Source organism: Sebastes fasciatus, chromosome 8 (genome assembly GCF_043250625.1).
Source record: "Sebastes fasciatus isolate fSebFas1 chromosome 8, fSebFas1.pri, whole genome shotgun sequence".
In the NCBI taxonomy this organism is placed as follows: Eukaryota; Metazoa; Chordata; class Actinopteri; order Perciformes; family Sebastidae; genus Sebastes; species Sebastes fasciatus.
The window spans coordinates 13,839,045-13,863,729 of NC_133802.1; the positions used below are offsets into that span (position 1 = coordinate 13,839,045).

General features: G+C 40.1%; 1 protein-coding gene across 1 annotated transcript; it reads right to left on the reverse strand.

Moving 5' to 3' along the window:
- Window positions 1–4,700: 4,700 nt before the first annotated feature.
- LOC141772537 (uncharacterized) lies at window positions 4,701–11,725 on the reverse strand. Its single transcript, XM_074643615.1, has 11 exons — window positions 11,645–11,725; window positions 11,296–11,327; window positions 10,827–10,853; window positions 10,467–10,695; window positions 9,571–9,627; window positions 8,898–9,048; window positions 8,522–8,770; window positions 8,249–8,428; window positions 7,994–8,110; window positions 7,727–7,859; window positions 4,701–7,567 (listed from the first exon to the last, which is right to left on the reverse strand). The coding sequence occupies exons 2-11, from the start codon at window positions 11,318–11,320 to the stop codon at window positions 5,298–5,300; spliced, it is 3,438 nt and encodes a 1,145-aa protein (XP_074499716.1). The 5' UTR covers window positions 11,321–11,327; window positions 11,645–11,725; the 3' UTR covers window positions 4,701–5,297.
- Window positions 11,726–24,685: the final 12,960 nt, after the last annotated feature.

Sequence of the window (24,685 nt, forward strand, 5' to 3'; positions counted from 1 at the left end):
ATGATGAAGTCCCATCAATAGATACCATTAAGAAAAAGTTTTACACCTTCTATCCCCTCTGACGAACACTCAGAGAGACGATTTACAGTAGCTCATTAGTAGCTGTTTTGTATGAGCCAGCATTGTTTTAGTTTGTTGGTAGAGCAAACTGAAACAGTGACCTGAAAACAGTTGAAAACAACATAGTGCAGCTGACTGGGGTATTAATTCTCTAAGAATGGCAGTAAGCAGCTTTTTCACATTACAGGGAGTCATGTATATACAAATTAGTCTCTCACATTCATTTTAAACTAGCACCTAATGTGCCCTATGTGTCAGTAGGAAAAACAATGATGATGGACATAAACCCTCACTCAGGTTCAGATCTCTTCACAAGTGACTTAAAACCTCAACGTTTTTTTTTCTTGAATGTATTGTGGAGTAGTTCATCTTACAATGATGTCAAGAATGTTTGACAAATATGTTTTGATCCTATATCTTCTAATTCGGGATTTAAACTTTTGTAACTTAAAGTGGCAATCTCAAAGATTTTCATTTAAATATGTCTGTTAAACCTGCAGTAGGCAGAACGTTTTTGGCATCATTGGTCAAAAATTCCATAATAACCTTTCAGCATATTGTAATTCAAGTGTTCTGAGAGAAAACTAGACTGCTGCACCTCCTCATGGCTCTGTTTTCAGGCTTTAGAAAATCTGGCCCATGAAGGGAGACTTTGACCAATCACAGGTCATTTCATTAAGAGAGCATTCCTATTGATCTATTAATTTATAAAAAAAGAAAGAAAGAAATATATATTATTATAGTAATATTAATGAATATTCAGTTACTGTAATTCCTATTTCTCACCTAATATGTTCTCAGAAACATCTTGTAGTGTACTGTTTAGCTGTAAAATGAGAAAGTTTGCTCCGGCTGGTGGACGGTGCTTTGTATTTCCTCAACTGACCTCAACATGGCTGCCGGGTGACAAACTTTCTCATTTTACAGCTAAACAGTGCACTACAAGATGTTTCTGAAAACATTTGTTCACCCCTGGCATTAGAATGTGTCTCCACATGCGTCTTGAGTGGCCACTTGTGATCTTATCTCACTTCCCCGCTCTATATGCAAATAAACACGTAGTAAACACATGGCTAATACAGCAGATGTTGTTACGTAATATTACATGAATGTCAGTCATAATATCCTACATATTTATGAATTTGGGTAAATTTTATTAACACCAAAATTAAAGGTTATTGTACTGGCGGTTCCCAAGGACCTCTGCACGCTCCGCCGGCACTGCTGCCTTTGCCAGGCAACAGCAGGGTACAGAGCTTCAGAAATCGTGGATGAGAGAGGGCGGGCAGGCGAGCGGGCGGGTGGGTGTCAGCTCCTTGCAAAACAGAGGAACAAAAACACAGATACATCTCTGACAATATGATAATAATGCACTTTGCATGCCTAGCCTGATAGTCTGTATATGTGTCCCATAGATAAGATGTATTTTAATAAAATACAGTTGTACCGACAGAATACAGTAGAGCACAGAGGCCGTTTCCATGCCGTGAGGCAGACAGGCGCTCGCGTCTGCCTGTCTATTCACCTGAGGAGCGCAGAGACCCAACGGATCCCAAGGACACATTCGCGTACACACTGCTAAAAGAATGTGGCCGTATGTGGCTCAGACCACCTCTGAATGTGGTCTGAAGCCCTGTTCAGACCAAGTATTAACATGCGTCCTCAGTGATCGGATCACAAGTGGACAGCTGTAAGTACAGGTGTGAATGCACTCAAAACGCATTGAGGAAACATTGAGATCGGATCTTTCAGACCACATTCATATGTGTCTGGGCCACATATGGTCACATTCTTTTAGCAGTGTGTACCCGAATGTGTCCTTGGCCACATTAAGGTCCGCCTACTCATCTGATGTTCTGCTGGGATTCGCAGGATCTCTGCGCTCCTCAGGTGAACAGACAAGGCGAGCGCTCGTCTGCCTCACAGCATGGAAACGGCCTGCTACTGTATTCTGTCAGTACAACTGTATTTTATTAAAATATAACTTATCTATAGGCTACATAGTCTACAGACTGTCAGACTGGGAACAGGAAGCGCATTATTATCATACTGTCGGAGATTTGTTTGTGTTTTTGTTTTCTGGCTGCTGTATTAGCCATGTGTTTACTGCGTGTTCATTTGCATATAGAGTGGGGAAGTGAGACCGGATCATAAGTGGCCACTCAAGACGCATGTGGAGACCCATTCTAATGCCAGGTGTGAACAGACGTACTTAAAGCTGTCCACTTGTGATCCGATCACTGAGGACGCATGTGAATACCAGGTCTGAACAGGGCCAATAAGTCATGCTCTCAAATTGAAAGACCATGCTCTTGAAAAAGACAGGAAAAAAGCAGATGAAAACGTTTTTTTAAAGGGACTGTTTGTAAGAATCAGAATTGCTTGTTAACCATTAAGTCAATGAAAGTCAGCGTCGGGCTCGTGCTTGTGCACGCTCTAAATAGACATGAACGAGCATTGCTCAAAACAGTGAGGCGACACACGTCAGCTAAAACCACAATATCACTCTGTATTTCACCAGCTTGGCAGTAATGTTAGCTGACCAGACGAAGGTCTCTCCATGAATCAATGCTGATCCTAGTGTTGGCTTTTCCTGCTTCAGCCTCCCGACCAGGAACAGGGGAGACACCGACACCCGGTAGGAGACGATAACGTTTCTCGCTACGCAAGACGGGCTTCACTAGATATAACTTTGCGGTTTTGGTGCTTCCGTGTAGTTTGTGTTGGAGTCTTGTCTGATCAGCGTAGCCACACGCGTGCGCGCATATGCGAGCGCGTGGATGATTTATACGTGTAAGAAGTTAAAAACAGTCCCTTTAACTTATTATTATTATTTTTTTTGGAGGGCAACCAGCACCCCCCATAAGGTGGCGCTCTAGGTGACCGCTTATATGGCCTATGCCTTAAGCCGACCCTGCTGCTAACCCTCACCCTTTACCGCCTGCCATTGTGAATCCAAAATGAATGCATGTAGGGTCATATTTCCTCACCACACACTTTGGAGCTATTATTGGCACAGTGTTGTTTCCTACATCACTTTTTCGTTTGAAAAAACAATCCATTTTGTGTTCCTGAATCTGACGGAACGTTAAGTAGCTAACAGTGGCAGAACACATTTGTCTCTACCTGATGATGCGTCATGGTGATATTCAAATGTAACAAGTCATTGAAATTATGCATTTTAATTTGACGTTTTTTGATTCCTGAGCACATTTAGATATAAAAATGACCTCCTTTGTTAATTACCAAAACATTTTTTAAAATTGAATCCAACCATTTGGCAGTCCTTCTACAGTGGATCGCCCACTGGATGAGAATAGCTGTTTTAATTCATACCTTAATTTGAATGGCTTTTCCATTAGTGGCAGTTAGGCAGCTTTTACCAAATCATAATGTAATAACTGTGCATAATGTAATAATTTTAATGTAATATAAGGTCCCCCCGTACAGTTGTCATGAACAGGGAAATTAGCTATAGTGACTAAAACCATTTTTGTACCAGGCTGTAAACATGTTTATTTCTTCTGTAAAGTTGGGCATTTTGACATGGAGGTCTATGGGGATTGACTCGCTTTTGGAGCCAGCTTCAAATGGTCATTTGAAGAACTGTAGATCTTGGCACTTCCACGTTGACTTCATTTCTCAGCTCTGGAAGTTTCCGCTTTGTTTGTAGCCCCACTAGTCAGGCTAGGTTCTAACCTACCATTAGCTATATAAGAAACAAACGATTAGCTATAAGAAAACAAATAGTCAATCAAAGGTCATGGTCAGTATTGAAAGTGACCAATCAAAGGAGTGGAGACATCAACCACTGTATATTCCATCCCCGTCTCCAAAGTCTCAAAAGTCATCGAGCGAGCGAGTGCTGAGCAGTTGCAAGCGGGTAGGGAGGGTCGAGTGAGCGCTCCTTACAGCCCAGTGCTCGCCGCACCGCATTTGTGAACGCAAAGCAGAAATGCTTCCTCGTGAGGATGCTTTTCTGTTCTCTGATAGGCCTATTGTTCTGTGTACTTGTAGAGCAGCAATGCTCCTTTGTGAGGATGGTTTTCCACTTGCGGTAATTGGTTTACTTATGTATGAAAAAAATATTTTACATGCTAAGAATCACCCAGTGTATTAAATTCAGCATCATCTCTGTGAAGGTTCTCATCTGGATATCTTGTAGCCCTGAATTTTGTCACACATCGAAGAGGCTTCATCAATTTGGAACTGTTTGATCATAATGTCCTCTAGACCAAATAGATAAGTTCAGTTGAGGTTAAGGCCTTAATTTACTTGTCATGTAAAACTAGAAGGGCTCCTATACTTTAAGAAGACAAGGAGAGTAATCTTTTTTATCTTTTTAATTATTACACTATGCCCTTAGTTTATAATGTCATACTTTTCTCATGATGTAATAACTTATGACATGCACAAATGATATGTGCTCATGGTGTTCTTACATCATATGCTGATTATTACATTATGAGCTTTTATTACATTTAAATGATTACATTATGCACAGTTACTACATTATGAGTTACTACACTGCTTGTTTCCACACTATATTGTGTCTTTTATCTCACAAAAACCTGATAGACAAAGAGCAACAAACATAGAACAACCAAGCATAGAACAAAACCAAACACAATGCGCCAATATTAGTCTCTGAAACTTGTGGTATTTTATTGATTCATTATTTCATTATTATTCACGTAATTTTTTTTGTTTACATTTAGACACACAGCACATAAATACTGTTTATGCAATATGTAACATCTGTGTCATTATGGAAGACAAATCCAATCACCATTAGCTAAATATCAACCACCAAGAACACACCCATACCATTAGATACACCAACAATTACATAGGCCTATATATGCAACAACCATATAATTAAGTAAGGGATGTCAGATTAAATTATGCAAGAAAAAAAACCCAAGAACATACAGTACTTAACCATTATCTATATTTTTTCCACATATAACAACTGTGAAGAATCAGAAGAAATTGTACCTACAACAGCTTTTGACAATGCCCCCCATTTATATAAGAATACATATAACCCCTTTTAGACAGTGAAATGATTTATGTGCAACTCCTTAAAGACTGGTTACAGCAAGTGCAGGATTGTTTAAAGACCAAATTTGTTGGGCATTGTTGGAGGTGGGCTATTCCATTACCACAGTTGTAATACGAATGTGGGTCATGAAGGTTGGGGTAGAGCCCATTTCTCTTTTTCCATTACAGGGTTTTCAAGGGCCATAGACACAGCAATGGGTGCTATGTTTAAAGTAATAAGTTGTTGGGCAGGATACCATCATGTGATTTCCCCCAACACAGTGGTAAAACAGACGTGAATGCTGCTGGTAGGGGTAGTACCCATTGCTCACTCCATTACAGGGGTTTCCAGTGGGGGTGGATGTGGGATAGTCACAGACATGGGAGGATGGATTAAAGATCAAATTTGCAGGACACTGTTTCTTGTAGGCTATTCCATTAGAACAGTGGTAAAACCAATGGTTGTCCCCAGGGTAAGGTAAGAGCCCATGGATCAGTCCATTACAGGGGATTCCAGTGGGGGTGGTTGTGGGACGGGCACAGCAATGGCAGGTGTGTTTAAAGACCGAACCTGAAGCACAGTATTTTTTGTGGGATATTCCATGATCACAGTAATAATAAGAACTTGCGTCATGAAAGTTTGCGTAGAACCCATTTGACTTTCCATGACAGGGGTTTGCAATTGGTGTGGGATCGACACAGAGAGATGTTTTAAAGATTGAATATGATGGGCAATATAGGAGGTGGGCATTTGTATAAATACATTTATAATAAGAATATGGGTCTTGTGGGTTAGGGACGAGTACATTGTGCTTTCCAGAACAGGGGTTTGCATTGTAGGTGGTTGTGTGATAGTCACAGCATTGACAGGAACTTTTAAAGACCAAATTTGCTGGGCAACATTGGGGGTGGGCTATTCCATGACCACAGTTGTAAAAACAATGTGGGTCATGTGGGTTGGGGTAGAGCCCATGTGCCTTTCCATGACAGGGGTTTGCAGGGGGCGTGGTTGTGGGATGTCCACAGCTTTGAAGGTATTGTGTGAAGACCAAGTTTCCTGGGCATTTTTGGGCGTAGTGATGTCCATTCCAACAGTTGTAATAATAGCTTGCGCCGTAAGGGTTGTAGTAGAGCCCATTTCCCTTTCCACTACAGGGTCCTGTTGCTGGGGGATGGTTACAGCAAGTACAGGATGAATCCCAGACCAACGTGTCTGAGCAATATTTTAGGTGGGTTATTCCATGATCACATTGGTAAAAAGCATGTGGGTCACTAGGGTGGGCGTAGTGCCCACTTGGCTTTCCATAACAAAATCCAGTGTTTGTAGATGGGGGGTAGTTACAGCAAGTACAAGATGAATCCCAGACCAAATTTGCTGCGCATTTTTGGAGGTAGGCTATTCCATGAGCACAGTTGTAATAATAATGTGGGTCATATTGGAAGGGGAAGTACCCATAGGCCTTATTATGACAAGGGTTTCCAGTGGGGCCGGTTATGCCATAGACACAGCAATGGCTGGAATGTTTATAGACATAATTTTTTGGGCATACTAGGAAGTGGTGATTTCCACTAGCACATTTGTAAAAACAATGTGGGTCAGGTGTGTAGGCGTAGTACCCATTGCTCACTCCAATACAGGGGTTTACAGTGGGGGTGGATGTGGGATAGTCACAGCAATGGCAAGATGGATTAAAGACCAAATTTGCAGGACACCGTTTCTTGTAGGCTATTCCATTAGAACAGTGGTAAAAGCAATGGTTGTCCCCAGGGTAAGGTAAGAGCCCATTGCTCAATTTATTACAGGGGATTCCAGTGTGGGTGGTTGTGGGATGGGCACAGCAACGGCAGGATTGTTTAAAGACCGAATATGTTGGACAGTATTTGTGGTAGGTTATTCCATGATCACAGTGATAAAAAGAATATGGGTCATTATGGTTTGCGTAGACCCCACTTGGCTTTCCATGACAGGGGTTTGCAATGGGTGTGGGATAGACACACAAAGATGTTTTAAAGACTGAATATGATGGGCAATATAGGAGGTGGGCATATCCAGTTATACATTTATAATAAGAATATGGGTCTTGTGGGTTAGGGACGAGTACATTGTTCTTTCCAAAACAGGTGTTTGCATTGTAGGTGGTTGTGTCATAGTCACAGCATTGACAGGAACTTTTAAAGACCAAATTTGCTGGGCAACATTGGAGGTGGGCTATTCCATGACCACAGTTGTAATAACAATGTGGGTAATGAGGGTGGGGGTAGAGCCCATATAGCCTACCATAACAGGGGTTTTCAGTGGAGGTGGTTGTTGGATGTTCACAGCTTTGACTGTATTGTGTAAAGACCAAATCTGCTGGGCATTTTTGGATGTGGCCCACTCCTTCCCAACAGTTGAAATAAGTGCTTGGATCAAGAGAGTTGGAGTAGAGCCCATTTGCCTTACCAATACAGAGGTTAGGAAAACCTAAAAGAATGAGATATTGTGTCAATTGCTGAGATTTCTTAATAGAAAGAGTACACATTTACACTCTACATATTAAAATGTAATAATGTAAATGAAGGGTGATTACATTAAAGATGACCACCACCCCATGACAGGATAAACATTTAGCATTTTGGTTACCTGGAATCAGGAGAGAATGCAGGTGGCTGGTGAAGGGGTAGTTGCCATGCTTACAGAAATATCCACTAAAGTCATCCAGGTCCAAAGACGTGAGAAAGGCACCTCCAAAGCCGTTGTCTTTAATGTATTTGACCTGAGAGGATGAAGAACAAAACACTTCAGCAGCTGAAGTCATGTTTACAAAATATCTATTTAACCAGATTTGTGTACAACCAGTCATTTGGAAAGGAATTACTGAGCAGGAGTTTGAATTAAACAGATGATTACCTTATAAGCAAGGCTGTTTTGGTTGTCATATCCAACCCACTGATCTCCTTTAGTGGCATATGGAACTTTCTGATCAGGAATGAACTGGATTGTAGCACCAGGAAGAAACTGGCAAATCTGAAAAAAAAAGGGTCAAATGTCACATTTAGATTTAATGTGTTAAAATAAACAGAAAGTTATTACAGCGTTAAAAGTGGCTAGCCTATAATAAGGCTATTGATAGAAATTAAATATATTCACAGCTTGCAGTTTTACCTCATAATAGGCCAAGAATCCGGCTTTACTGGTGTATGGGCCTGCTTCACCAGGACCATTAACTGATGCTCCGAGACTGGGTGCAGAGGAGAGCTCATACGTTTTCCCAAATGCCGCAATCCCCAAGTTTAGCTTGTATTTAGGTGCTCCCTGGGTACTCCAGTATGACATTGCAAAGGCCTATAATGTGGTGAAAAATAAACGATTAGGATGAAAGGACATCTCTAGGTAGAAAGGTGTTTAGGCAGGTAAAATATGAATTCCAGTACTCACAGCGTTCAAGTATATATCGGCTCCATTGTGTAGGGATGCCTGGTATAAGCCGCTGTGATGAAATGTGACAGCTCCCGAGGAGTGAGCAAAGTCATATGTCATCACATTAATGAAATCCAATTGCGCTGCAATCTGTGCGACTTCATAACTTTCATCGATGGTTGCTTTCACAGCAGAGACACTCGCAGTGACGATTAAACTGTCACGGCCAGTTAGTTTTGACTCAGCCAAAAAGGCCTCTTTGAGCTCCTATACAACACAGAAACATGGTTCAGTCACTTTTGAATATTTAAACTCTAATAATTGCATACACAGTATATACAGTATGACATATTTTTGACAGTGTCTGTTACAGAAGAGAAATTCAGGATCTGACCTTGCACAGCAGTGTGAATTTATCCTTGTACGCGCTTCCAGGGTACCTCCAGTCAACGTTTAGCCCATCAAACCCATAGTATCTCAGTAGTCTGATAACAGATTCGATGAACGTTTTTCTGTTTGCTTCTGTTGCCACCATTGTAGTGAATCTGGTAAACATTTGAACAAAACAGTGTTCTCAAGAAGTCACTCCACATACTACATTTAAGGGTTCGGGTTTAATAGCACAAACTCAAAGAGCAACATAAAGCACAAGGTCATGTGTGTAAAGACAAATAAACAGCCATAGGCAAATGGTCTGGTTACCATGCTATTCACTGAGTTTCACATAATGCAGTGAAGGTATCAGGTATAAATATATCTCCCTGAACTATTATAAAAGTGTTTATTTGCATTAATATTTTGTTGCTAAAAATTGACATCACATATTTTGTTTGCGTGTGCAGATGGAATGATGAAGTTAACTTATTTATGTCATCAAATACCAATATCTCACCTTTTGCTACCCCGTTTGTATGAAACCATGCACCATGCATGTTGTGCAAAGCATAAAAATACAGCATGAATGGGGAAAGCAAGTTTCATGGTCAAGAAAATACTAACTTGTTGAAGTGCTGCTTACACTTTTGCGCTGACACAAAAAGAACTAAATGTTCTTGTAAGTAACTTACTTTAGGTTGTCAAAGGGCGAGCCACCAACCTCCAGCATTGTTTTGAGCTCTGTATTTCTGTGGGAGCATAAAAGTTCATTAATGATTGTTTAACAAAACACAATATTCAACTTTATTTGCTCAATATTTAGAGTGCATTCAGAAAGTAGTCAGTCCCCTTCACTTTTTTCCACATTTTGTTGTTACAGCCTAAATTCTTCACTCAATCACCTCATAATGACAAAGCCAAAACAGGATTTTAGAAATGTTTGGTAAATTATTAAAAAGAAAAAAACACAATTATCACATTGACATTAGTATTCAGACCCTTAACACACTGAAATGTAGCTTGTGCTGTGAGCTGTTTCTACACCTTGATTGTTGTCCACCTATAGTACTTTTTAACTGATTGGACATGATTGGGAAAGGCACACACCTGTCTATATAATGTCTCACAGCTGACAATGCTTATCAGAGCAAAAACCAAGCCATGAGGTCGAAAGAACTGCCTGCAGAGCTCAGAGACAGGATTTTGTTGAGGCACAGATCTGGGGAAGACTACAACATAATCTGCTGAATTGAAGGTTCCCAAGAGCACTGTGGCCTCCATAATTCTTAAATGGAAGAAGTTTAGAACAACCAGGGCTCTTCTTACAGCTGGCCTTCCAACAGGACAATGTCCCTATACACACGACCAAGATAATGCAAGAGTGGCTAAGGGACAACTAACTCTGTGAATGTCCATGAGTGGCCCAGACTTTGTAGCCTGGACTTGAACCCAATTGAACATCATTGAGAGATTGAGTGTAGATTGATGAGGGGGGAAATGTATTTGAATTGTTTTAGCATAAGGCTGCAACATAACAAAATGTGAGTCTGAATACATTCAAATGCACTGTATAGGCTAAAGCACTGACCTGGTTTTGAGTGCATTACAAGACCAATAGTGTTCTTCTTCATTTTGATGGTTGTAGGCCAGATGCTTTAGGTTGTTAATGTCAGCAGAGCCAAAGATCAGGTGGGTACACAGGTTCGGATTGATATCTGAAACCGTGAACCTGCCGTAGTGCGCTCTATTTTTAGCATCGAGGTTAAAGTGACACACCAGCTTCGGGGAATGGGCTGTGGATGCGGTTGAGACGGAGACTTGGAAGAAAATCATGATGGCTTTAATTAGTTTTTGAAGACATCGTTATTTATAACAATTGTTGATTTAAGGACATTATTTATATGCAAGTAAGACTGTTGATTATGATCAATGCATGTTAAAGACTTACCCAAGCTGGCGATGACCAAACAGAGACCTTCAAAGTGACAGACTGGTTAGTATTAGGTTACAAACAAAGTTTAACAGATAAATTCACCCAAATTACAAAATATTATAAAACCCCAAAGATTTCCTCTTCTACAGATAGGTTTTATTGTATTTGTCTAGTTTAATGAGATATTACTCTCTGAGATTTCTGCAGTCACTCCAATACATTGCAGGTGAATGTAATTTTGTTTTACATTTAAAAAAATTCAAGAGGAAAGTTTATTGATGATGAATATAATTTATTTTTGTACTCTGAATAATCCACACAACACACACAGTGTTGGTTATCCAGAGTGTAGAGTAAATTATATTCACTCTTGCTGTGGGTAAACAAAACAAAAACAATCTGCTTGGCTAGATACGACTTGAGATAAGATAAGATAAGATAAGATACCCTTTAAAGAAACATGAACTTGACCAGCATGCCTTACCTGCAGTTACAGTCAGCTTGCCCATTTTGCTACTATGTGGATAAGCAGAAATAGAACAATTTTATTAATATACAGCTGAAAAATATAAAGATAATATTAATGTTTTATTACTACTATTAGTAGTAGTAGTACTTACTATTAGTAATAGTATTAAATTGTTCCCACAAAAAAATTGAAAATATTACTGTATGCTCAAAATCAATCACATTTGATCAATAATCAATAATTGCCTGTGTCATGCAACAACACCAATTTAAGACTTAAAATGAGCACAAGATGTACATAATTGGTAATAATTGCTAATAATAATAATAATAATAATAATAGTCAGAGTTAAATGGATACTTACAATTTTAATGGTCAAAGAAGTGTATACTGTCTCTCCCCTGTGACTGATGACTGACAGTTGTCCCGCTGCTTTTATAAGTAGATAGATGACAGGGTTTGGAAATGAATTAGGGTGTGGGGATAATTACTTTAATGTTCCAATGTCCTATGAGCAATTGTACACTGATGGAATTTATGACAACAAAACAAGGTCACCTCACGCCAGGCCCTATTAACTTTTAATTAAAATTGTATTCACTGGAACAGCATGATACCAACATGTTCACATTACTGTCTGTTCAGGAGGTGTTTTCACTCTAATAAGGGGACTGAGAACCTTGTAGTCACCAGTATTATTGTGCACCAGAGATTGATTCAGACTACTTAAAACTGTTGATTTTGATTAAGACAAGTATGTAGTTAAAGAACAACAAATGGACAGATTGTGGGCTGTCAGTTGCTTGTAATTGCCAGCATTAAACCTTATATCTATACAAAGTGACCAGAAAAACAGGACAATTAGCACAAATCAGACACAACATTTAAACAGGAGCACACAACATTGTATTAAGTTTCATGAGGCACACAAAGTCAATAGTGCTGAGCTGGATTCAGGAGGTATTTTTTTGCATTATTTCACCATTTCTCAACCAAAAAGCCAGGTATGGATAACTAGGACATTTATTTTGTAATACTATTTTATAGTGTTGAGACTGTAACTTGTTGAGGCCTAGATATTGTTACCTTGTCCCCTGTGATAGCTGCCTTTCTTGACTGTCAATTAGCAAGGTGACATTCTCCAAGATGACACTTGAGTTGTGATGAGTCCTCATACCACAAGTTTGGGCAGATAATTTGTCTTGTGAAAAAAATGTTGCATAGCAGGATGTTTGTTACTCAGCATAGTTTAATTATCTACTTTGGCAAAGCTGATTTGAAAGTACTGTGAGAAATATGGCTGAAAAACACAATCGTACCATCACATAGTCAAACCCAAGCACCAGCTTCAGAAATATTCCTCTTTTTCCTGGATCCATATTATTATTTTCACTTTGCTTTATAAGGTATTACAACACACAGTCAAGCATAAACTGTGACTGATGACTGACAGATATTAGGCTGTGCTGTTTTTAAATACGTAGATAAAGGACAGGGTGTGGCAATTAATTAGGGTGGGGATAATTACTGTAATGGTGGTGCAGTGGTTAGCACTGGCGCCTCACAGCTAGAGGGTTGCAGGTTCGAATCCGGCTTGGGACCCTTCTGTGTGGAGTTTGCATGTTCTCCCTGTGTTAGCGTGGGTTTTCTCCGGGTACTCCGGTTTCCTCCCACAGTCCAAAGACATGCAGGTTAGGTTAATTGTGGACTCTAAATTGCCCGTAGGTGTGAATGTGAGCGTGAATGGTTGTCTGTCTCTCTGTGTCCTGCGATGGACCTGTCCAGGGTGTACCCTGCCTTCGCCCAATGTCGGCTGGGATCGGCTCCAGCCCCCCCGCGACCCCTAACGGGATAAGCGGTTGCAGATGGATGGATGGATGGATAATTACTGTAATGTTCCAATGTCCTATGAGCAATTGTCCTCTGATGGAATCTGGGACAACAGAACAAAGTCACCTCATGCCAGGTCACATTGAATTAAAAATGTAGTCACTGAAATAGCACCATGGTCAAATTTCTGTCTGTCATATTCGAGAACCCTGCAAGAAAAATTTCAGACTTATAAATAACAAATAAAATAATAAAATAATATAATCATCATCACATCATCATCATCATCATCATCATCATCATTAAAAATTGTTGATGTGGAAATATTAAGTATGTAGTTAAAGAACAACAAAAGGACAACAGCAAAGAACTTTTTTGTATCATTAATATAATTTAATATGGGGAGATGTCAGTTGCTTATATTACCTGTGTAATACTTGATATTTAAACTGAGTGACCAGAATAATAAAAACACTCGCCCAATATAAGATAATAGCAATGCACTTGAGTATTTTTTTAGCTTAGAAATGACATGCAACGAAGATCTCCATCCATAACCGGGGATGGTGCAGTTACATGGTCAGCATCTTAAAGCTACAGTCGGTAACTTTAATAGAAATAACTTTTTCATCATATTTGCTCAAACTGTCACTATATCATCACAGTAGTACCAGAGGCAGATAATCTGTTGAAGAATCAGGTTCCTCTACCTCCTTTTAGTGCTCCTAATGGCATTTGCAAGATTCCACCTGTGGAGCTGTTAAGGATTCACTGGATCCTCTGCAGTTTGCATATAGGAACAAAAGAGGGGTTGATGGTGCTGTTACTTTCTTAATAGGATTTTTAAACAAGGCCCAGGTACACACATACACACACACACACACACACACACACACACACACACACACACACGCACACACACACACACACACGTTTATTGTTTTTAGATTTATAATCTGCTTTTAACACAATTCAGCCCCACATTTTAGCCAATAAATGTCTAATTTGAATTTGAACTCTGGCATAGTTGGATGGATTTTACATTTTCTGGTTGACAGATAAATGGCACTATGTCTGATATGTTGTGCTTTTCCACTGGATCGTTCCAGGGCTGTGTCCTGTCACCTATTTTATACATATTATACACTAACGACTGTAGAAGTTCCCATCCTGGTAGACACATTTCGAAGTTTGCAGATGACCCCGTCATAGTGAGCCTGTTACAGGAGAGTGATTATGCTCACGGCCCAGTGGTTAATGACTTTCTATAGTGATAACTGCTTTTTATAACTGAATGACACCAAACCTAAAGATACGTGTGTAAATTTTAGAAGCAAGTCTTACGCGCCCATTCATACATTAAGGGTCAGATCGTTGAACAGGTTCAGTGTTACAAATATGTGGGTACCATAAATGATTATAAGCTGACATTCAATGTAGTGGCAGTTTGTAAAAAAAAGCCCATTATCGACTGGTAAACTGGTTTGGGGTGTGTAGTTAGTTAATGGCGCTCTGCTACAGCTCCATGGTAGAGTTAGTTATCACCTTCTCTATTATTAATTTGTTTGGTAATCTCTCCACAGGTTGCAACATATCATCAATGGTGTTAAACTGCCTGATCTGTCTCACATTTCTGTAAGAAAGCAGTTTCAAAGGCTTGAGATATTTTACAGTGTCCTCTTCATCCTCTGTATGGAGCTTGAGGAGGGCTTGAGCTTCTTCCCTCCGGGCTGAGACCAGACTTCCAAAGGCCAGGTCTAACAGGGTGAATATCTCTCAGGCCACCGAACTGTTAAATACTCATGATGACTGAGCTGATTAGTTTCCCTTATAACTGGTTGGATTGAATGACGATGGCCAAACATACTACTTAGTTTTTTGTTTTTTACTTGATGCATTCATGTTTTATATACTGTATTTTATCATGTTTTATTTACCCTAGTCCATGTGTCCAAGTGTGTATGTTCTACTTTAACTGGCTCCAAAAAATGTTCCCCTCGGTGACAATAAAGTTAAAGTTTAAAGTTTATAGCCAGATCCAAAAAGTGAGTGAGCTAGAAGGACAACGAACAATTGAAAGATGCATTATAAAGTTACTTTACCAGTGCCATCCACTCAGCACCACAGCACAAGACAAAGGAGCAGCTCCTACTTATTTTTCCTGACTTTTGTGATAGGATTTTAGCAGCCAGTAATAGTTAATACTTAGAATTTTTTTTTACATATATATACTTTATTTCTTTTCGAGATAGTTTTCACATTTTCAATTTACAGTTAATACTAAACACATTTTTAAGTCAAAATGAAACAAACAGAGACAAAACAAGATGTACACAAAAGAAAACAACATCAGCATGAAGAAAACTAAATAGAAACAAAATAGATGACATAAATAAAATAAAATAAAGGGGTGACAGAGATATAACAACTAGGTTGGATGCTGTTCACAAGTTTGTATATTAGATTAATTCACATATACCATGGATACTGGCGTATATATGTACACATACATTTCAATATCTACACTTATACCTCTACATTTATATAGACATATAAACATACACATCAAATCAAATCAATTTATTTTTGTATAGCGTCAAATCACAACAGAAGTTATCTCAAGACGCATATGTTCATACATACACATATACATACCCATAGCCATATAGATATTCATAAACCCCCAAATATATATATATATATATATATACATACACATACAAGCACACATATATACACATACACATATACATACACACACAAATACATATATACATATACACTTTCACATATACATACACACACAAATACATATATATACACTTTTCAACATGCACAAAGTGGACTTAGAATTTAAAGTAGGCTGTTATACCATTTATATTTTTCTAAAAAATATTATTGTTGTAGTTATTTTGCTCCTGAATTGTTATGTATTCTCCTCCCACAATAAGCCTTTTGGCTTTTTGACTCTGCCTGCACATCTGTTGTTACCGCATGATTCCTTCCGTGTGTTTTAACCTGTTCGATTTTTGCTCAGACTTTTTATATTTTATTCCACTATTTTGTATTGTGTAAACAAACAAACAAACAAACAAACAAACAAAGTAACATAACAAGAAATGTTTTGTTTGCATGTATTTGATTGACTAACACAGCTCTTTTTTTGCCAGCGTTTGTGCTATGTGTTCTTTGGTTGTTCGTTTGTTGCTTGTTTGTTGCTCTGAATAAGCCTTTCAGGCGTCCTTCCTCTGCTGTAGAGTAAGTACTGTTTTTTCCTATTGTATGTATTTTGTATCTTCATTATTGCTGATTCTTGTACCTCAAATTTTCATATTTTCGGTTTGCCAGGCGCTAACTCCATGATACTCTCTCCTACAACTTTTGTGGTGTATTTATGATTGGACGTTGGATGGTTAACTAAATATTTCGGCAATATGTCACTGAAGGACTGCTAAATGACTATAATTACTATAATAATTTTAATTGTTACTATTATCTATAATTATATATATGCATTATTACATAACGTAACAGTGTGAGTACCATGATAATTAAGAATTAAATTTGCCCTTTATTAATGAAATGGCAAAGCGAGGACGAACCCTTATAAACTTTTTTTTTAACAGAAATAAAATGGCCAATTGAAACAGAGCAGCTCCTTTACAACAGGTAGAAAGAAAACCAGTGAAGAACACGGTGTGATTGGTCAACTACAACTATAACATTGTAGTTGTAAAGTATTAAAGGAAGTTTTACAATCAGAATATTATGACAAGCCATGGCTAGTAAACATCAAAACAGTTGCAATCACAACAATTCGAGCACGTACGAAAAACATGTCAGAAACGTCACTAACACGGCATAAACCTCACTGACGTAACTTACAAAACAAAACACTGGTGTCGAACACCGGTCTCTTTGTTGGAAGTCCTGCGATTGTGGGACCCATCCACCTCCCCTGTCGCCCGCCCGTCTTTCTCATTTTTTATTCTACGTCATATCATAGCATATTTACACAGATGCATTTACATTGCTGTCCATACAGACCACATGGCTTACAAATGACACTCCTAGAGCAAGAACGGCGTTCTTATTTCACCTTGCCCATTATGGTGTCATTCACACGCCTTTTTGTGCGACTGGGCTGGTATATTACTGTCTTCTTTACCATGTGTCATCCACAATCAGGGTCGGAGTCTTTGTCACACTATATATATATCAGAAACTACTTTGCACCTGCATGGTGGATTTTTTTATTTTCTTTGAGTGTGACCCTATTAACATAGGAATACTGAAGTCTCAGAACTATGTGACACATAAACTCTGGATTATATCCAAACAGGAAAAGCCTAGTGTGTCTTTCCCGTCAGATAATTAACATTAGAGCTCGTCAAAACTGACACATTAAAGATTTCCTTGTTGCGTACCTGAGAAGTCGAATGAGGTGTGCCATCAGTCTAAATTGACTTGCTACAAATGTTGACGGAACACAAACATACACACTGTAATAGAACTCCCCCCTCAAACCGCCTATCGGCTACAGTGGTGTTGCCGCTGGCAGCGTTTGTCATTTGAACCGGTGAAAGTGACGGTGAGTACTGACTCATGAGAAGCTGCTACCTGAACGTTTTCTACACTGAACTTTAATGAGAAAGAGAATGGAGATAAATGCTGCATTAATGCTAGTGTTTCCCAAATACTGGGTCGGGACCCACAGGTGGATCGCAGGAGGTTTTATTCGGGTCGCCAAATAAATTAGCAGAATTTCACCCATCCTAATTTAACATTTTTATCTACAGTACACCTTTGAGCCACATGAGGTAGCCTGAATGTTCGTTCTGATAATTGTAGCCTACTTATAACATTGAATGTAGGCTAATGTACATTCTGTTTGTTTTACTGATGAGAGGAAAAAAAAAACGAGAGCCCGTTAACTCTGCCTAATTATTTGGTATCATTTGAAGTATTTATTATACATGCATACATTGAAGTTGTGATTTATCAAACCTATATCTCTTCAAAATGGCTGGTTTACATATTCAAGATCATATATGGTGATACGGAAATGGCAGTAAAAATGGCCGAGAACAATAATTTATGCACATATTCGCTCATCTCACAATTTATAGATAAGGCATTGTGGATTGCAATGGTTTGTCATTTAAAAAAAATATGTTTGGGAAACAGTGCATTAAACCCCCTGAGACCCACAATAGACCCGTTTTGTCTTTTTTTGGAGGGTACAGAGAGTGTTTAGGGGGAGACAGCAGGTCAGCAGTATACATCACAAAGAAATGGTGTACATCATCTGAAAGATGGAAACTTGAAGATTCATTTGAGATGCAGCTCAGCTCTGTGAGTCAAGTTGTTTTAGTCTTAAATCAGATATAAACATGAATTAATTAATTAATTAATTAATTATTGAAAATAAATTGTAAAAGTGTGTAAGAGCTTAGAACATTATGATGGAAGTATATGATGGCCATTCCCATGCTCTATTATGTCTCATAAGTTTTTGCAGCAATTTTTGGGTTGATAGCATTTATTACACAGATTTGGTGCTAAATTTAACCATTTTTTACTTGTCGAAAATTGATAAAAATGATCAATAATCTCTCCAAAATACCACATTAAGACACCAAGACCTTGAGGAATGCCATAGAAAAAGCCATGCTCTGATTTGGTATAAAAAACTTTTGACATTTGGAGATTTCTGTAAGAATTGCATTTTTCTCCAAAGAACTTCTGTTCTGGAAACTGCTCAGAAACCCTTTTATTGTCAATCTACGTAGGAAAGCCATCCATATTTTGAATGCCCTAGGTCTGTAGTTTTGTGGCTGTAAAGTTTCATGAGGCTGTGATTATCCTAGAGGTCACCACAGGTCATTTTATACAGTGAGGTTGTTTAAAAAAATGGTCTCACTAGAAGGAAATGGCTACTATGGAGATATTTAACCTCCTTTCCGACATGCTAGCATGGCAAGGTTGGTACTAATGGATTCATTGGGTTTTCATATGTTCCTAGTTTCATATGACATCTGTACCTTCACTCTAGCCCTAAAACTGAACCTGCTACAGCCTCAGAAAGACAGTATAGTCGGTTGGGATCGCAGGTCTCATAGGGTTAACAGATTCATTAGCGTCAGAGCAGAGAGACACATTGTAGAGTCATGAATAAGCAGGAATGTCACATTTCTGGACTATTTTGACATAATGAGCAGAGTTCTATTTAAGTGTTTGTGTTTGTGTAAGGACATGATTTACTGCAGGTCACAATTTAGACACACCTAATGCCACTCCTCAGGTACGAGGAAATCTCTAATGTGCCAATTTGGACGAGATCCAATGTTAATTATCTGACGGGAAAGAAACACAATACTTTTCCGGGTTGGATATAATCCAGAGTTTATGTGTTACTTAATCCTGAGATTTAAGTATTAAAAGATAATAGGTTCACACTCAATATAGATTTTTGTCCCTGATTGTGAATGACACATAGAAGACACTCAGTAATATACTTGGTCATATAAATACATATGGTCAGACACACACTCGCTCTATCCAGATCTGGTCTTATTCTACCCAGTTTTGGGCCATGTACTACAAAGCAGAATTTGAGGTTGGTGAGGTAACTTTCAGTCCTAGGATGGTGGTTCACTTCTTACCGGGGTTGATCAACATGATAACTTATGCTGCACACCTAATCTGCTCCAGAGCAGGTTATGTTTGAGATAACAGATCAGCTCATATAAAAGCACCGCCAACTGACCAATGGTGTGCGGATGGTAAGACAATATTACACAAATACGAAGAAGTTAATGGCAGGATTGGTAAAGATTTTAGAAATACTTTTTGTTATATTAGTTGAAATGTTCATTACATCCCGGCAGCAATCAATAAATCAAATGCTCAAAAAAGAGAGAAAAAAATACGGTGTGTGTGGTTGTCGCAGGACTGTAATAAACCCTTAAAATCATTTAACTCGGCCTGAATGTAATGATTGGTCGAACTACTTGTCTACCTATCTAGCTGTCTACCTGCACGCTCTCTGCCTGTGCACTCATTGCTCGTCACCGGAGTCCTCCACAAGCTGTTAGCTTGACAGCTGTAGTACTAAAAATAGCCATGTTTCCCATTCACATTCTTTATAATATGTTTATGTTTGTCATGATAGAAGTGGAGGAGTAGCTTTGGACAGAGGCCTGAAGCTACGGACTGTCAGTGTGTGACTTTCTTGCTAGATTTAGGGACTTTTGGAGCTAGTAAGCAGCTAGTTGACAACACTGGGCTTGGTTTTTCGATGGATCATTTTTAAAAATCTAGTGTACTCTTGCTAGTTTCTCAATATTGCCAACCCTGCCTTTAAAGTCATAATCCAGGCTAAGAGCAACACAGTTTAAACTGCCAAATACAGGAAGGAGAATAGGCAAAAAAAACGCAGACTGTGTGAATGAGTAAATTAATAGACTTATCACTGCCCCATCTAGAGCACAATAGATCTGACTATAGTTGCATTTGTGTATTCCGTTAAATGAATGTGTTGCTTAGATGTATTCTTATGGCGTGCGTGACACTATTTTAGCCTTATTCTTTCAGCTCCATCCCCGGCGGTATGAAATGGACTTAGGAGCAAATAATCCTTTCAGGGTCCTTCCTCTGCTGTAGAGTAATTACTGTTTTTTCCTATTGCATGTATTTAGTATCTTCATTATTTCTAGGTGGCTTCCTCAGTCCACACCTAAACTGTTTTAATAGATGGTTTCTGTCTGCAGATCAGAGGTTTGTATGCTGGAGTCAAAGACAGGGACAGATGGTCTGACAGTCCAAGATGTGGGAGTGGAGTGGCTTTATAGGCAACTGCAATGCTGGTATAGACCTGGTCGAGTGTGTTTTCCTCTCTTGTAGGGAAGTTTACATTTTTAAAGAACTTAGGCATGACAGATTTTAAATTGGCATGGTTAGAGTCTCCACCCGCCTGGCTCTCCTGAAGTCTATAATCATTTATTTTGTTTTGGTTGTGTTTAAATCCAGGTTGTTATGGGAACACCATTGTATCAGATGTTGGATCTCTGTCCTGTAGGCTGTCTTGTTGTTGTTGGTTATCAGTCCTACCACGGCAGTGTCGTCGGCAAATTTTACAATGGTGTTAGTGGGGTGAATAGTCGAGCAGTCATACGTGAAGAGGGAGTAGGGGAAAGGACTGAGGACGCACCCCTGTGGTGTTCCAGTGCACAGGGTCAGAGTGGCTGAGGTGTGGCCACCCATCCTGACACACTGGGGTCTGTTCCTGAGGAAGTCCAGCACCCATATTCTCAGTGAACTGCCTAAGCCCAAGTTGCTCAGTTTTTGAACCAGTTTGTGTGAAATTATTGTATTGAATGCAGAACTGAAATCAACAAACAGCATCCTTACATATGTGTTGTTGTGATCCAGGTGTGTAAAGGCTGCATGAAGAGCTGTTATGATTGCATCATCTGTCGATCTGTTTGTCCAATATGCAAACTGGTGTTGATCAAGATCGGCAGGGATGGCAGCTTTTATGTAGGAGAGAACTAGTCTCTCAAAACATTTTGTGATGATGGGGGTTAGAGCAACTGGCCGATAGTCATTCAGGCAGTTCACTGTGGTTTTCTTGGGTACAGGGACGATGGTGGTTGCCTTAAGGCATGTGGGAACAACAGACTGTTCAAGCGAGAGGTTGAAGATGTTGGTAAATACCCCTGCTAGCTGGTCTGCACAGGCCTTAAGGATTCGTCCGGAGACCCCATCCGATCCTGCCGCTTTCTTGATGTTGACTCCGCGCAGGACGGATCTGACCTGGTAGTGGCTGAGCTTTATCGGGTGGTCCTTCTCTGGTAGTGCAGGCTGGATGTTGGTCTCTTTGTTTTTCCGGTCAAATCAAGCGAAGAACTGATTCAGGGTATCAGGAAGAGTGTTGTCTGTGGGACTTAGGGCTGTGCAGTTGTCTTTGTAGCCAGTGATGGCTTTTATCCATTGCCACATGCACTTGTATTCGTTGTTGTTAAAGTGCTCCTTTATGTGCTGTTTGTATCTGCGCTTGGCCTCCCTGATCCCCCTCCTCAGTCTCGTCTGCGCCTCTTTGTATTCCTGCGAGGTCCCAGATTTAAAGGCAGAGTCCCGTGCTCTGAGCAGGGTCCGCACCTCGCCGTTGAGCCACGGTTTCTGATTTGGAAACACTTTGGTGCTCTTTGACCCAGCCACACCCTCAGAACAAAGGTTTATGTAGGAGAGGACAGCTGTTGTGTGTCCCTCCAGATCTGTCCCCTCAGCAAATACATACCAGTCTGTGGCATCAAAACAGTCCTGTAGAGCTGAAGTGGCTTCCTCAGTCCACACCTGAACTGTTTTAATAGATGGTTTCTGTCTGCAGATCAGAGGTTTGTATGCTGGAGTCAAAGACAGGGACAGATGGTCTGACAGTCCAAGATGTGGGAGTGGAGTGGCTTTATAGGCAACTGCAATGCTGGTATAGACCTGGTCGAGTGTGTTTTCCTCTCTTGTTGTTTTCTTTTTTTCAGGCGTTAACACCATGATACTCTCTCTGCCCTAATAAGTCAGTCTGGCTAAACAACTTTTGTAGTATATAATTAGGGCCCGAGCACGAAAGTGCCAGGACCCAACGGTGTCCTGGCACGAAGTGCAAGGAACCTATTGTTTTTCTGCAGATTATTATTATTTTTCTGCTGCGAGATCGCGTTTTTGAGGCCTTTCCCATCCCCAAAAACTCACGAAAATTGGAACATGCGTCGGGAGTGGCGAAAATTGCAATGTTCTGTAGTGTTTCGTCGCCAGCTGGCTCCATAGCGCCCCCTAGCGCGTTGAAATCGTAACTTTGTCAAAGTTCATCCGATACTCATGAAATTTGGTATGCATATCCCACTCATCATTTGAAACATATTCCAAATTGGGTTTCATTAGCTCCGCCCACCCAGAAGTCGGCCATATTGGATTTTTATGTCATTTTTGCGTTTTATTGGCCGCGTACTTTAACGAACTCCTCCTACAGATTTGATCATATCGATTTGAAATTTGGTCAGGACCATCTTAAGACCTTGAGGATGAAAAGTTATTAAAATGGTGAGTGTTCACTTAACGAGCGGACCGTGGCGTGGCGGCCATTTTGAGCCATTCGCCAGTTATTATAACTCAACTGTACATAGTCCGATCTGCCCCAAATCTCTCAGGTATGATGTTGCTCCAGTACTGATGACATGTATATGAAAAAATATACTCATACTCAATGAGCTCCGCCCACCCAGAAGTCGGCCATATTGGATTTTTATGTAATTTTTGCGTTTTATTGGCCGCGTACTTTAACGAACTCCTCCTACAGATTTGATCATATCGATTTGAAATTTGGTTAGGACCATCTCAAGACCTCGAGGATGAAAAGTTATTAAAATGATGAGCGTTCACTTAACGAGCGGACCGTGGCGTGGCGGCCATTTTGAGCCATTCGCCATGAAACAGGGAGTTATTGTAACTCAACTGTACATAGTCCGATCTGCCCCAGATTTCTCAGGTATGATGGTGGTACAGTCTTGAGGACAAGTATATGAAAAATTATACTCATAGCCCCGCCCTAAGACGTTAGCCCCGCCCCCTTTCATATCTCATGAACCGTTTATAGTAGAGTCTTGTGGGATGTGTCATATCACTCAGCAGAGAGTTCCTGTTTTATTTGTTAAGGGTAGCCCCGCCCCCTACACATTAGCCCCGCCCCCTTTCATAACTCATGAACCGTTTGTCGTAGAGTCTTGCGGGAGGTGTCATATCACTCAGCAGAGAGTGCCTGTTTCATTGGTAAATGTTATGCCCGCCCCCTACACATTAGCCCCACCCCCTTTCATAACTCATGATCCGTTTGTAGTAGAGTCTTGTGGGAAGTGTCATATCACTCAGCAGAGAGTGCCTGTTTCATTGGTGAATGTTATGCCCGCCCCCTACACATTAGCCCCGCCCCCTTTCATATCTCATGAACCGTTTGTCGTAGAGTCTTGCGGGAGGTGTCATATCACTCAGCAGAGAGTTCCTGTTTTATTTGTTAAGGGTAGCCCCGCCCCCTACACATTAGCCCCGCCCCCTTTCATAACTCATGATCCGTTTGTCGTAGAGTCTTGTGGGAAGTGTCATATAACTCAGCAGAGAGTTCCTGTTTCATTGGTGAATGTTATGCCCGCCCCCTACACATTAGCCACGCCCCCCTTCATAACTCGTGAACCGCTTGTCGTAGAGCCTTGCGGCAGGCGTCGTGGCGCTCGTCAGAGTTTCGGTTTCGCGGTGCCCGGCCGCGTCGGTCGGCGTCCCGCCAGCAACCCCGACCCGTGAGCAGGGGCGAGGGCCCTTTCATAGCTGCGTGCAGCTCTCGTTATTATTGTTATCTATAATTATATAGACGCATTATTACATAACACAACAGTGCGTTCCATGAGAATTAAGAATAGATATGACCTAAATTAAATGGCAAAGCTGCAAGGATGAACCATAATACATTTTTTGTTTGAACAGAAAAGATGTTCTATTTGTGATAAGTAAGTGAGAGGAAATGAGATAG

Bases quoted from the DNA above. Each gene is read 5' to 3' on its own strand.
- LOC141772537 (XM_074643615.1), bottom strand. From the start codon at position 11,320: ATGGGCAAGCTGACTGTAACTGCAG. The intron at 9,049-9,570 runs GTAAGTTACTTA...AATGTTTACCAG, and splicing joins TCGCCCTTTGACAACCTAAA to ATTCACTACAATGGTGGCAA. The intron at 8,771-8,897 runs GTCAGATCCTGA...TGTGTTGTATAG, and splicing joins AATTCACACTGCTGTGCAAG to GAGCTCAAAGAGGCCTTTTT.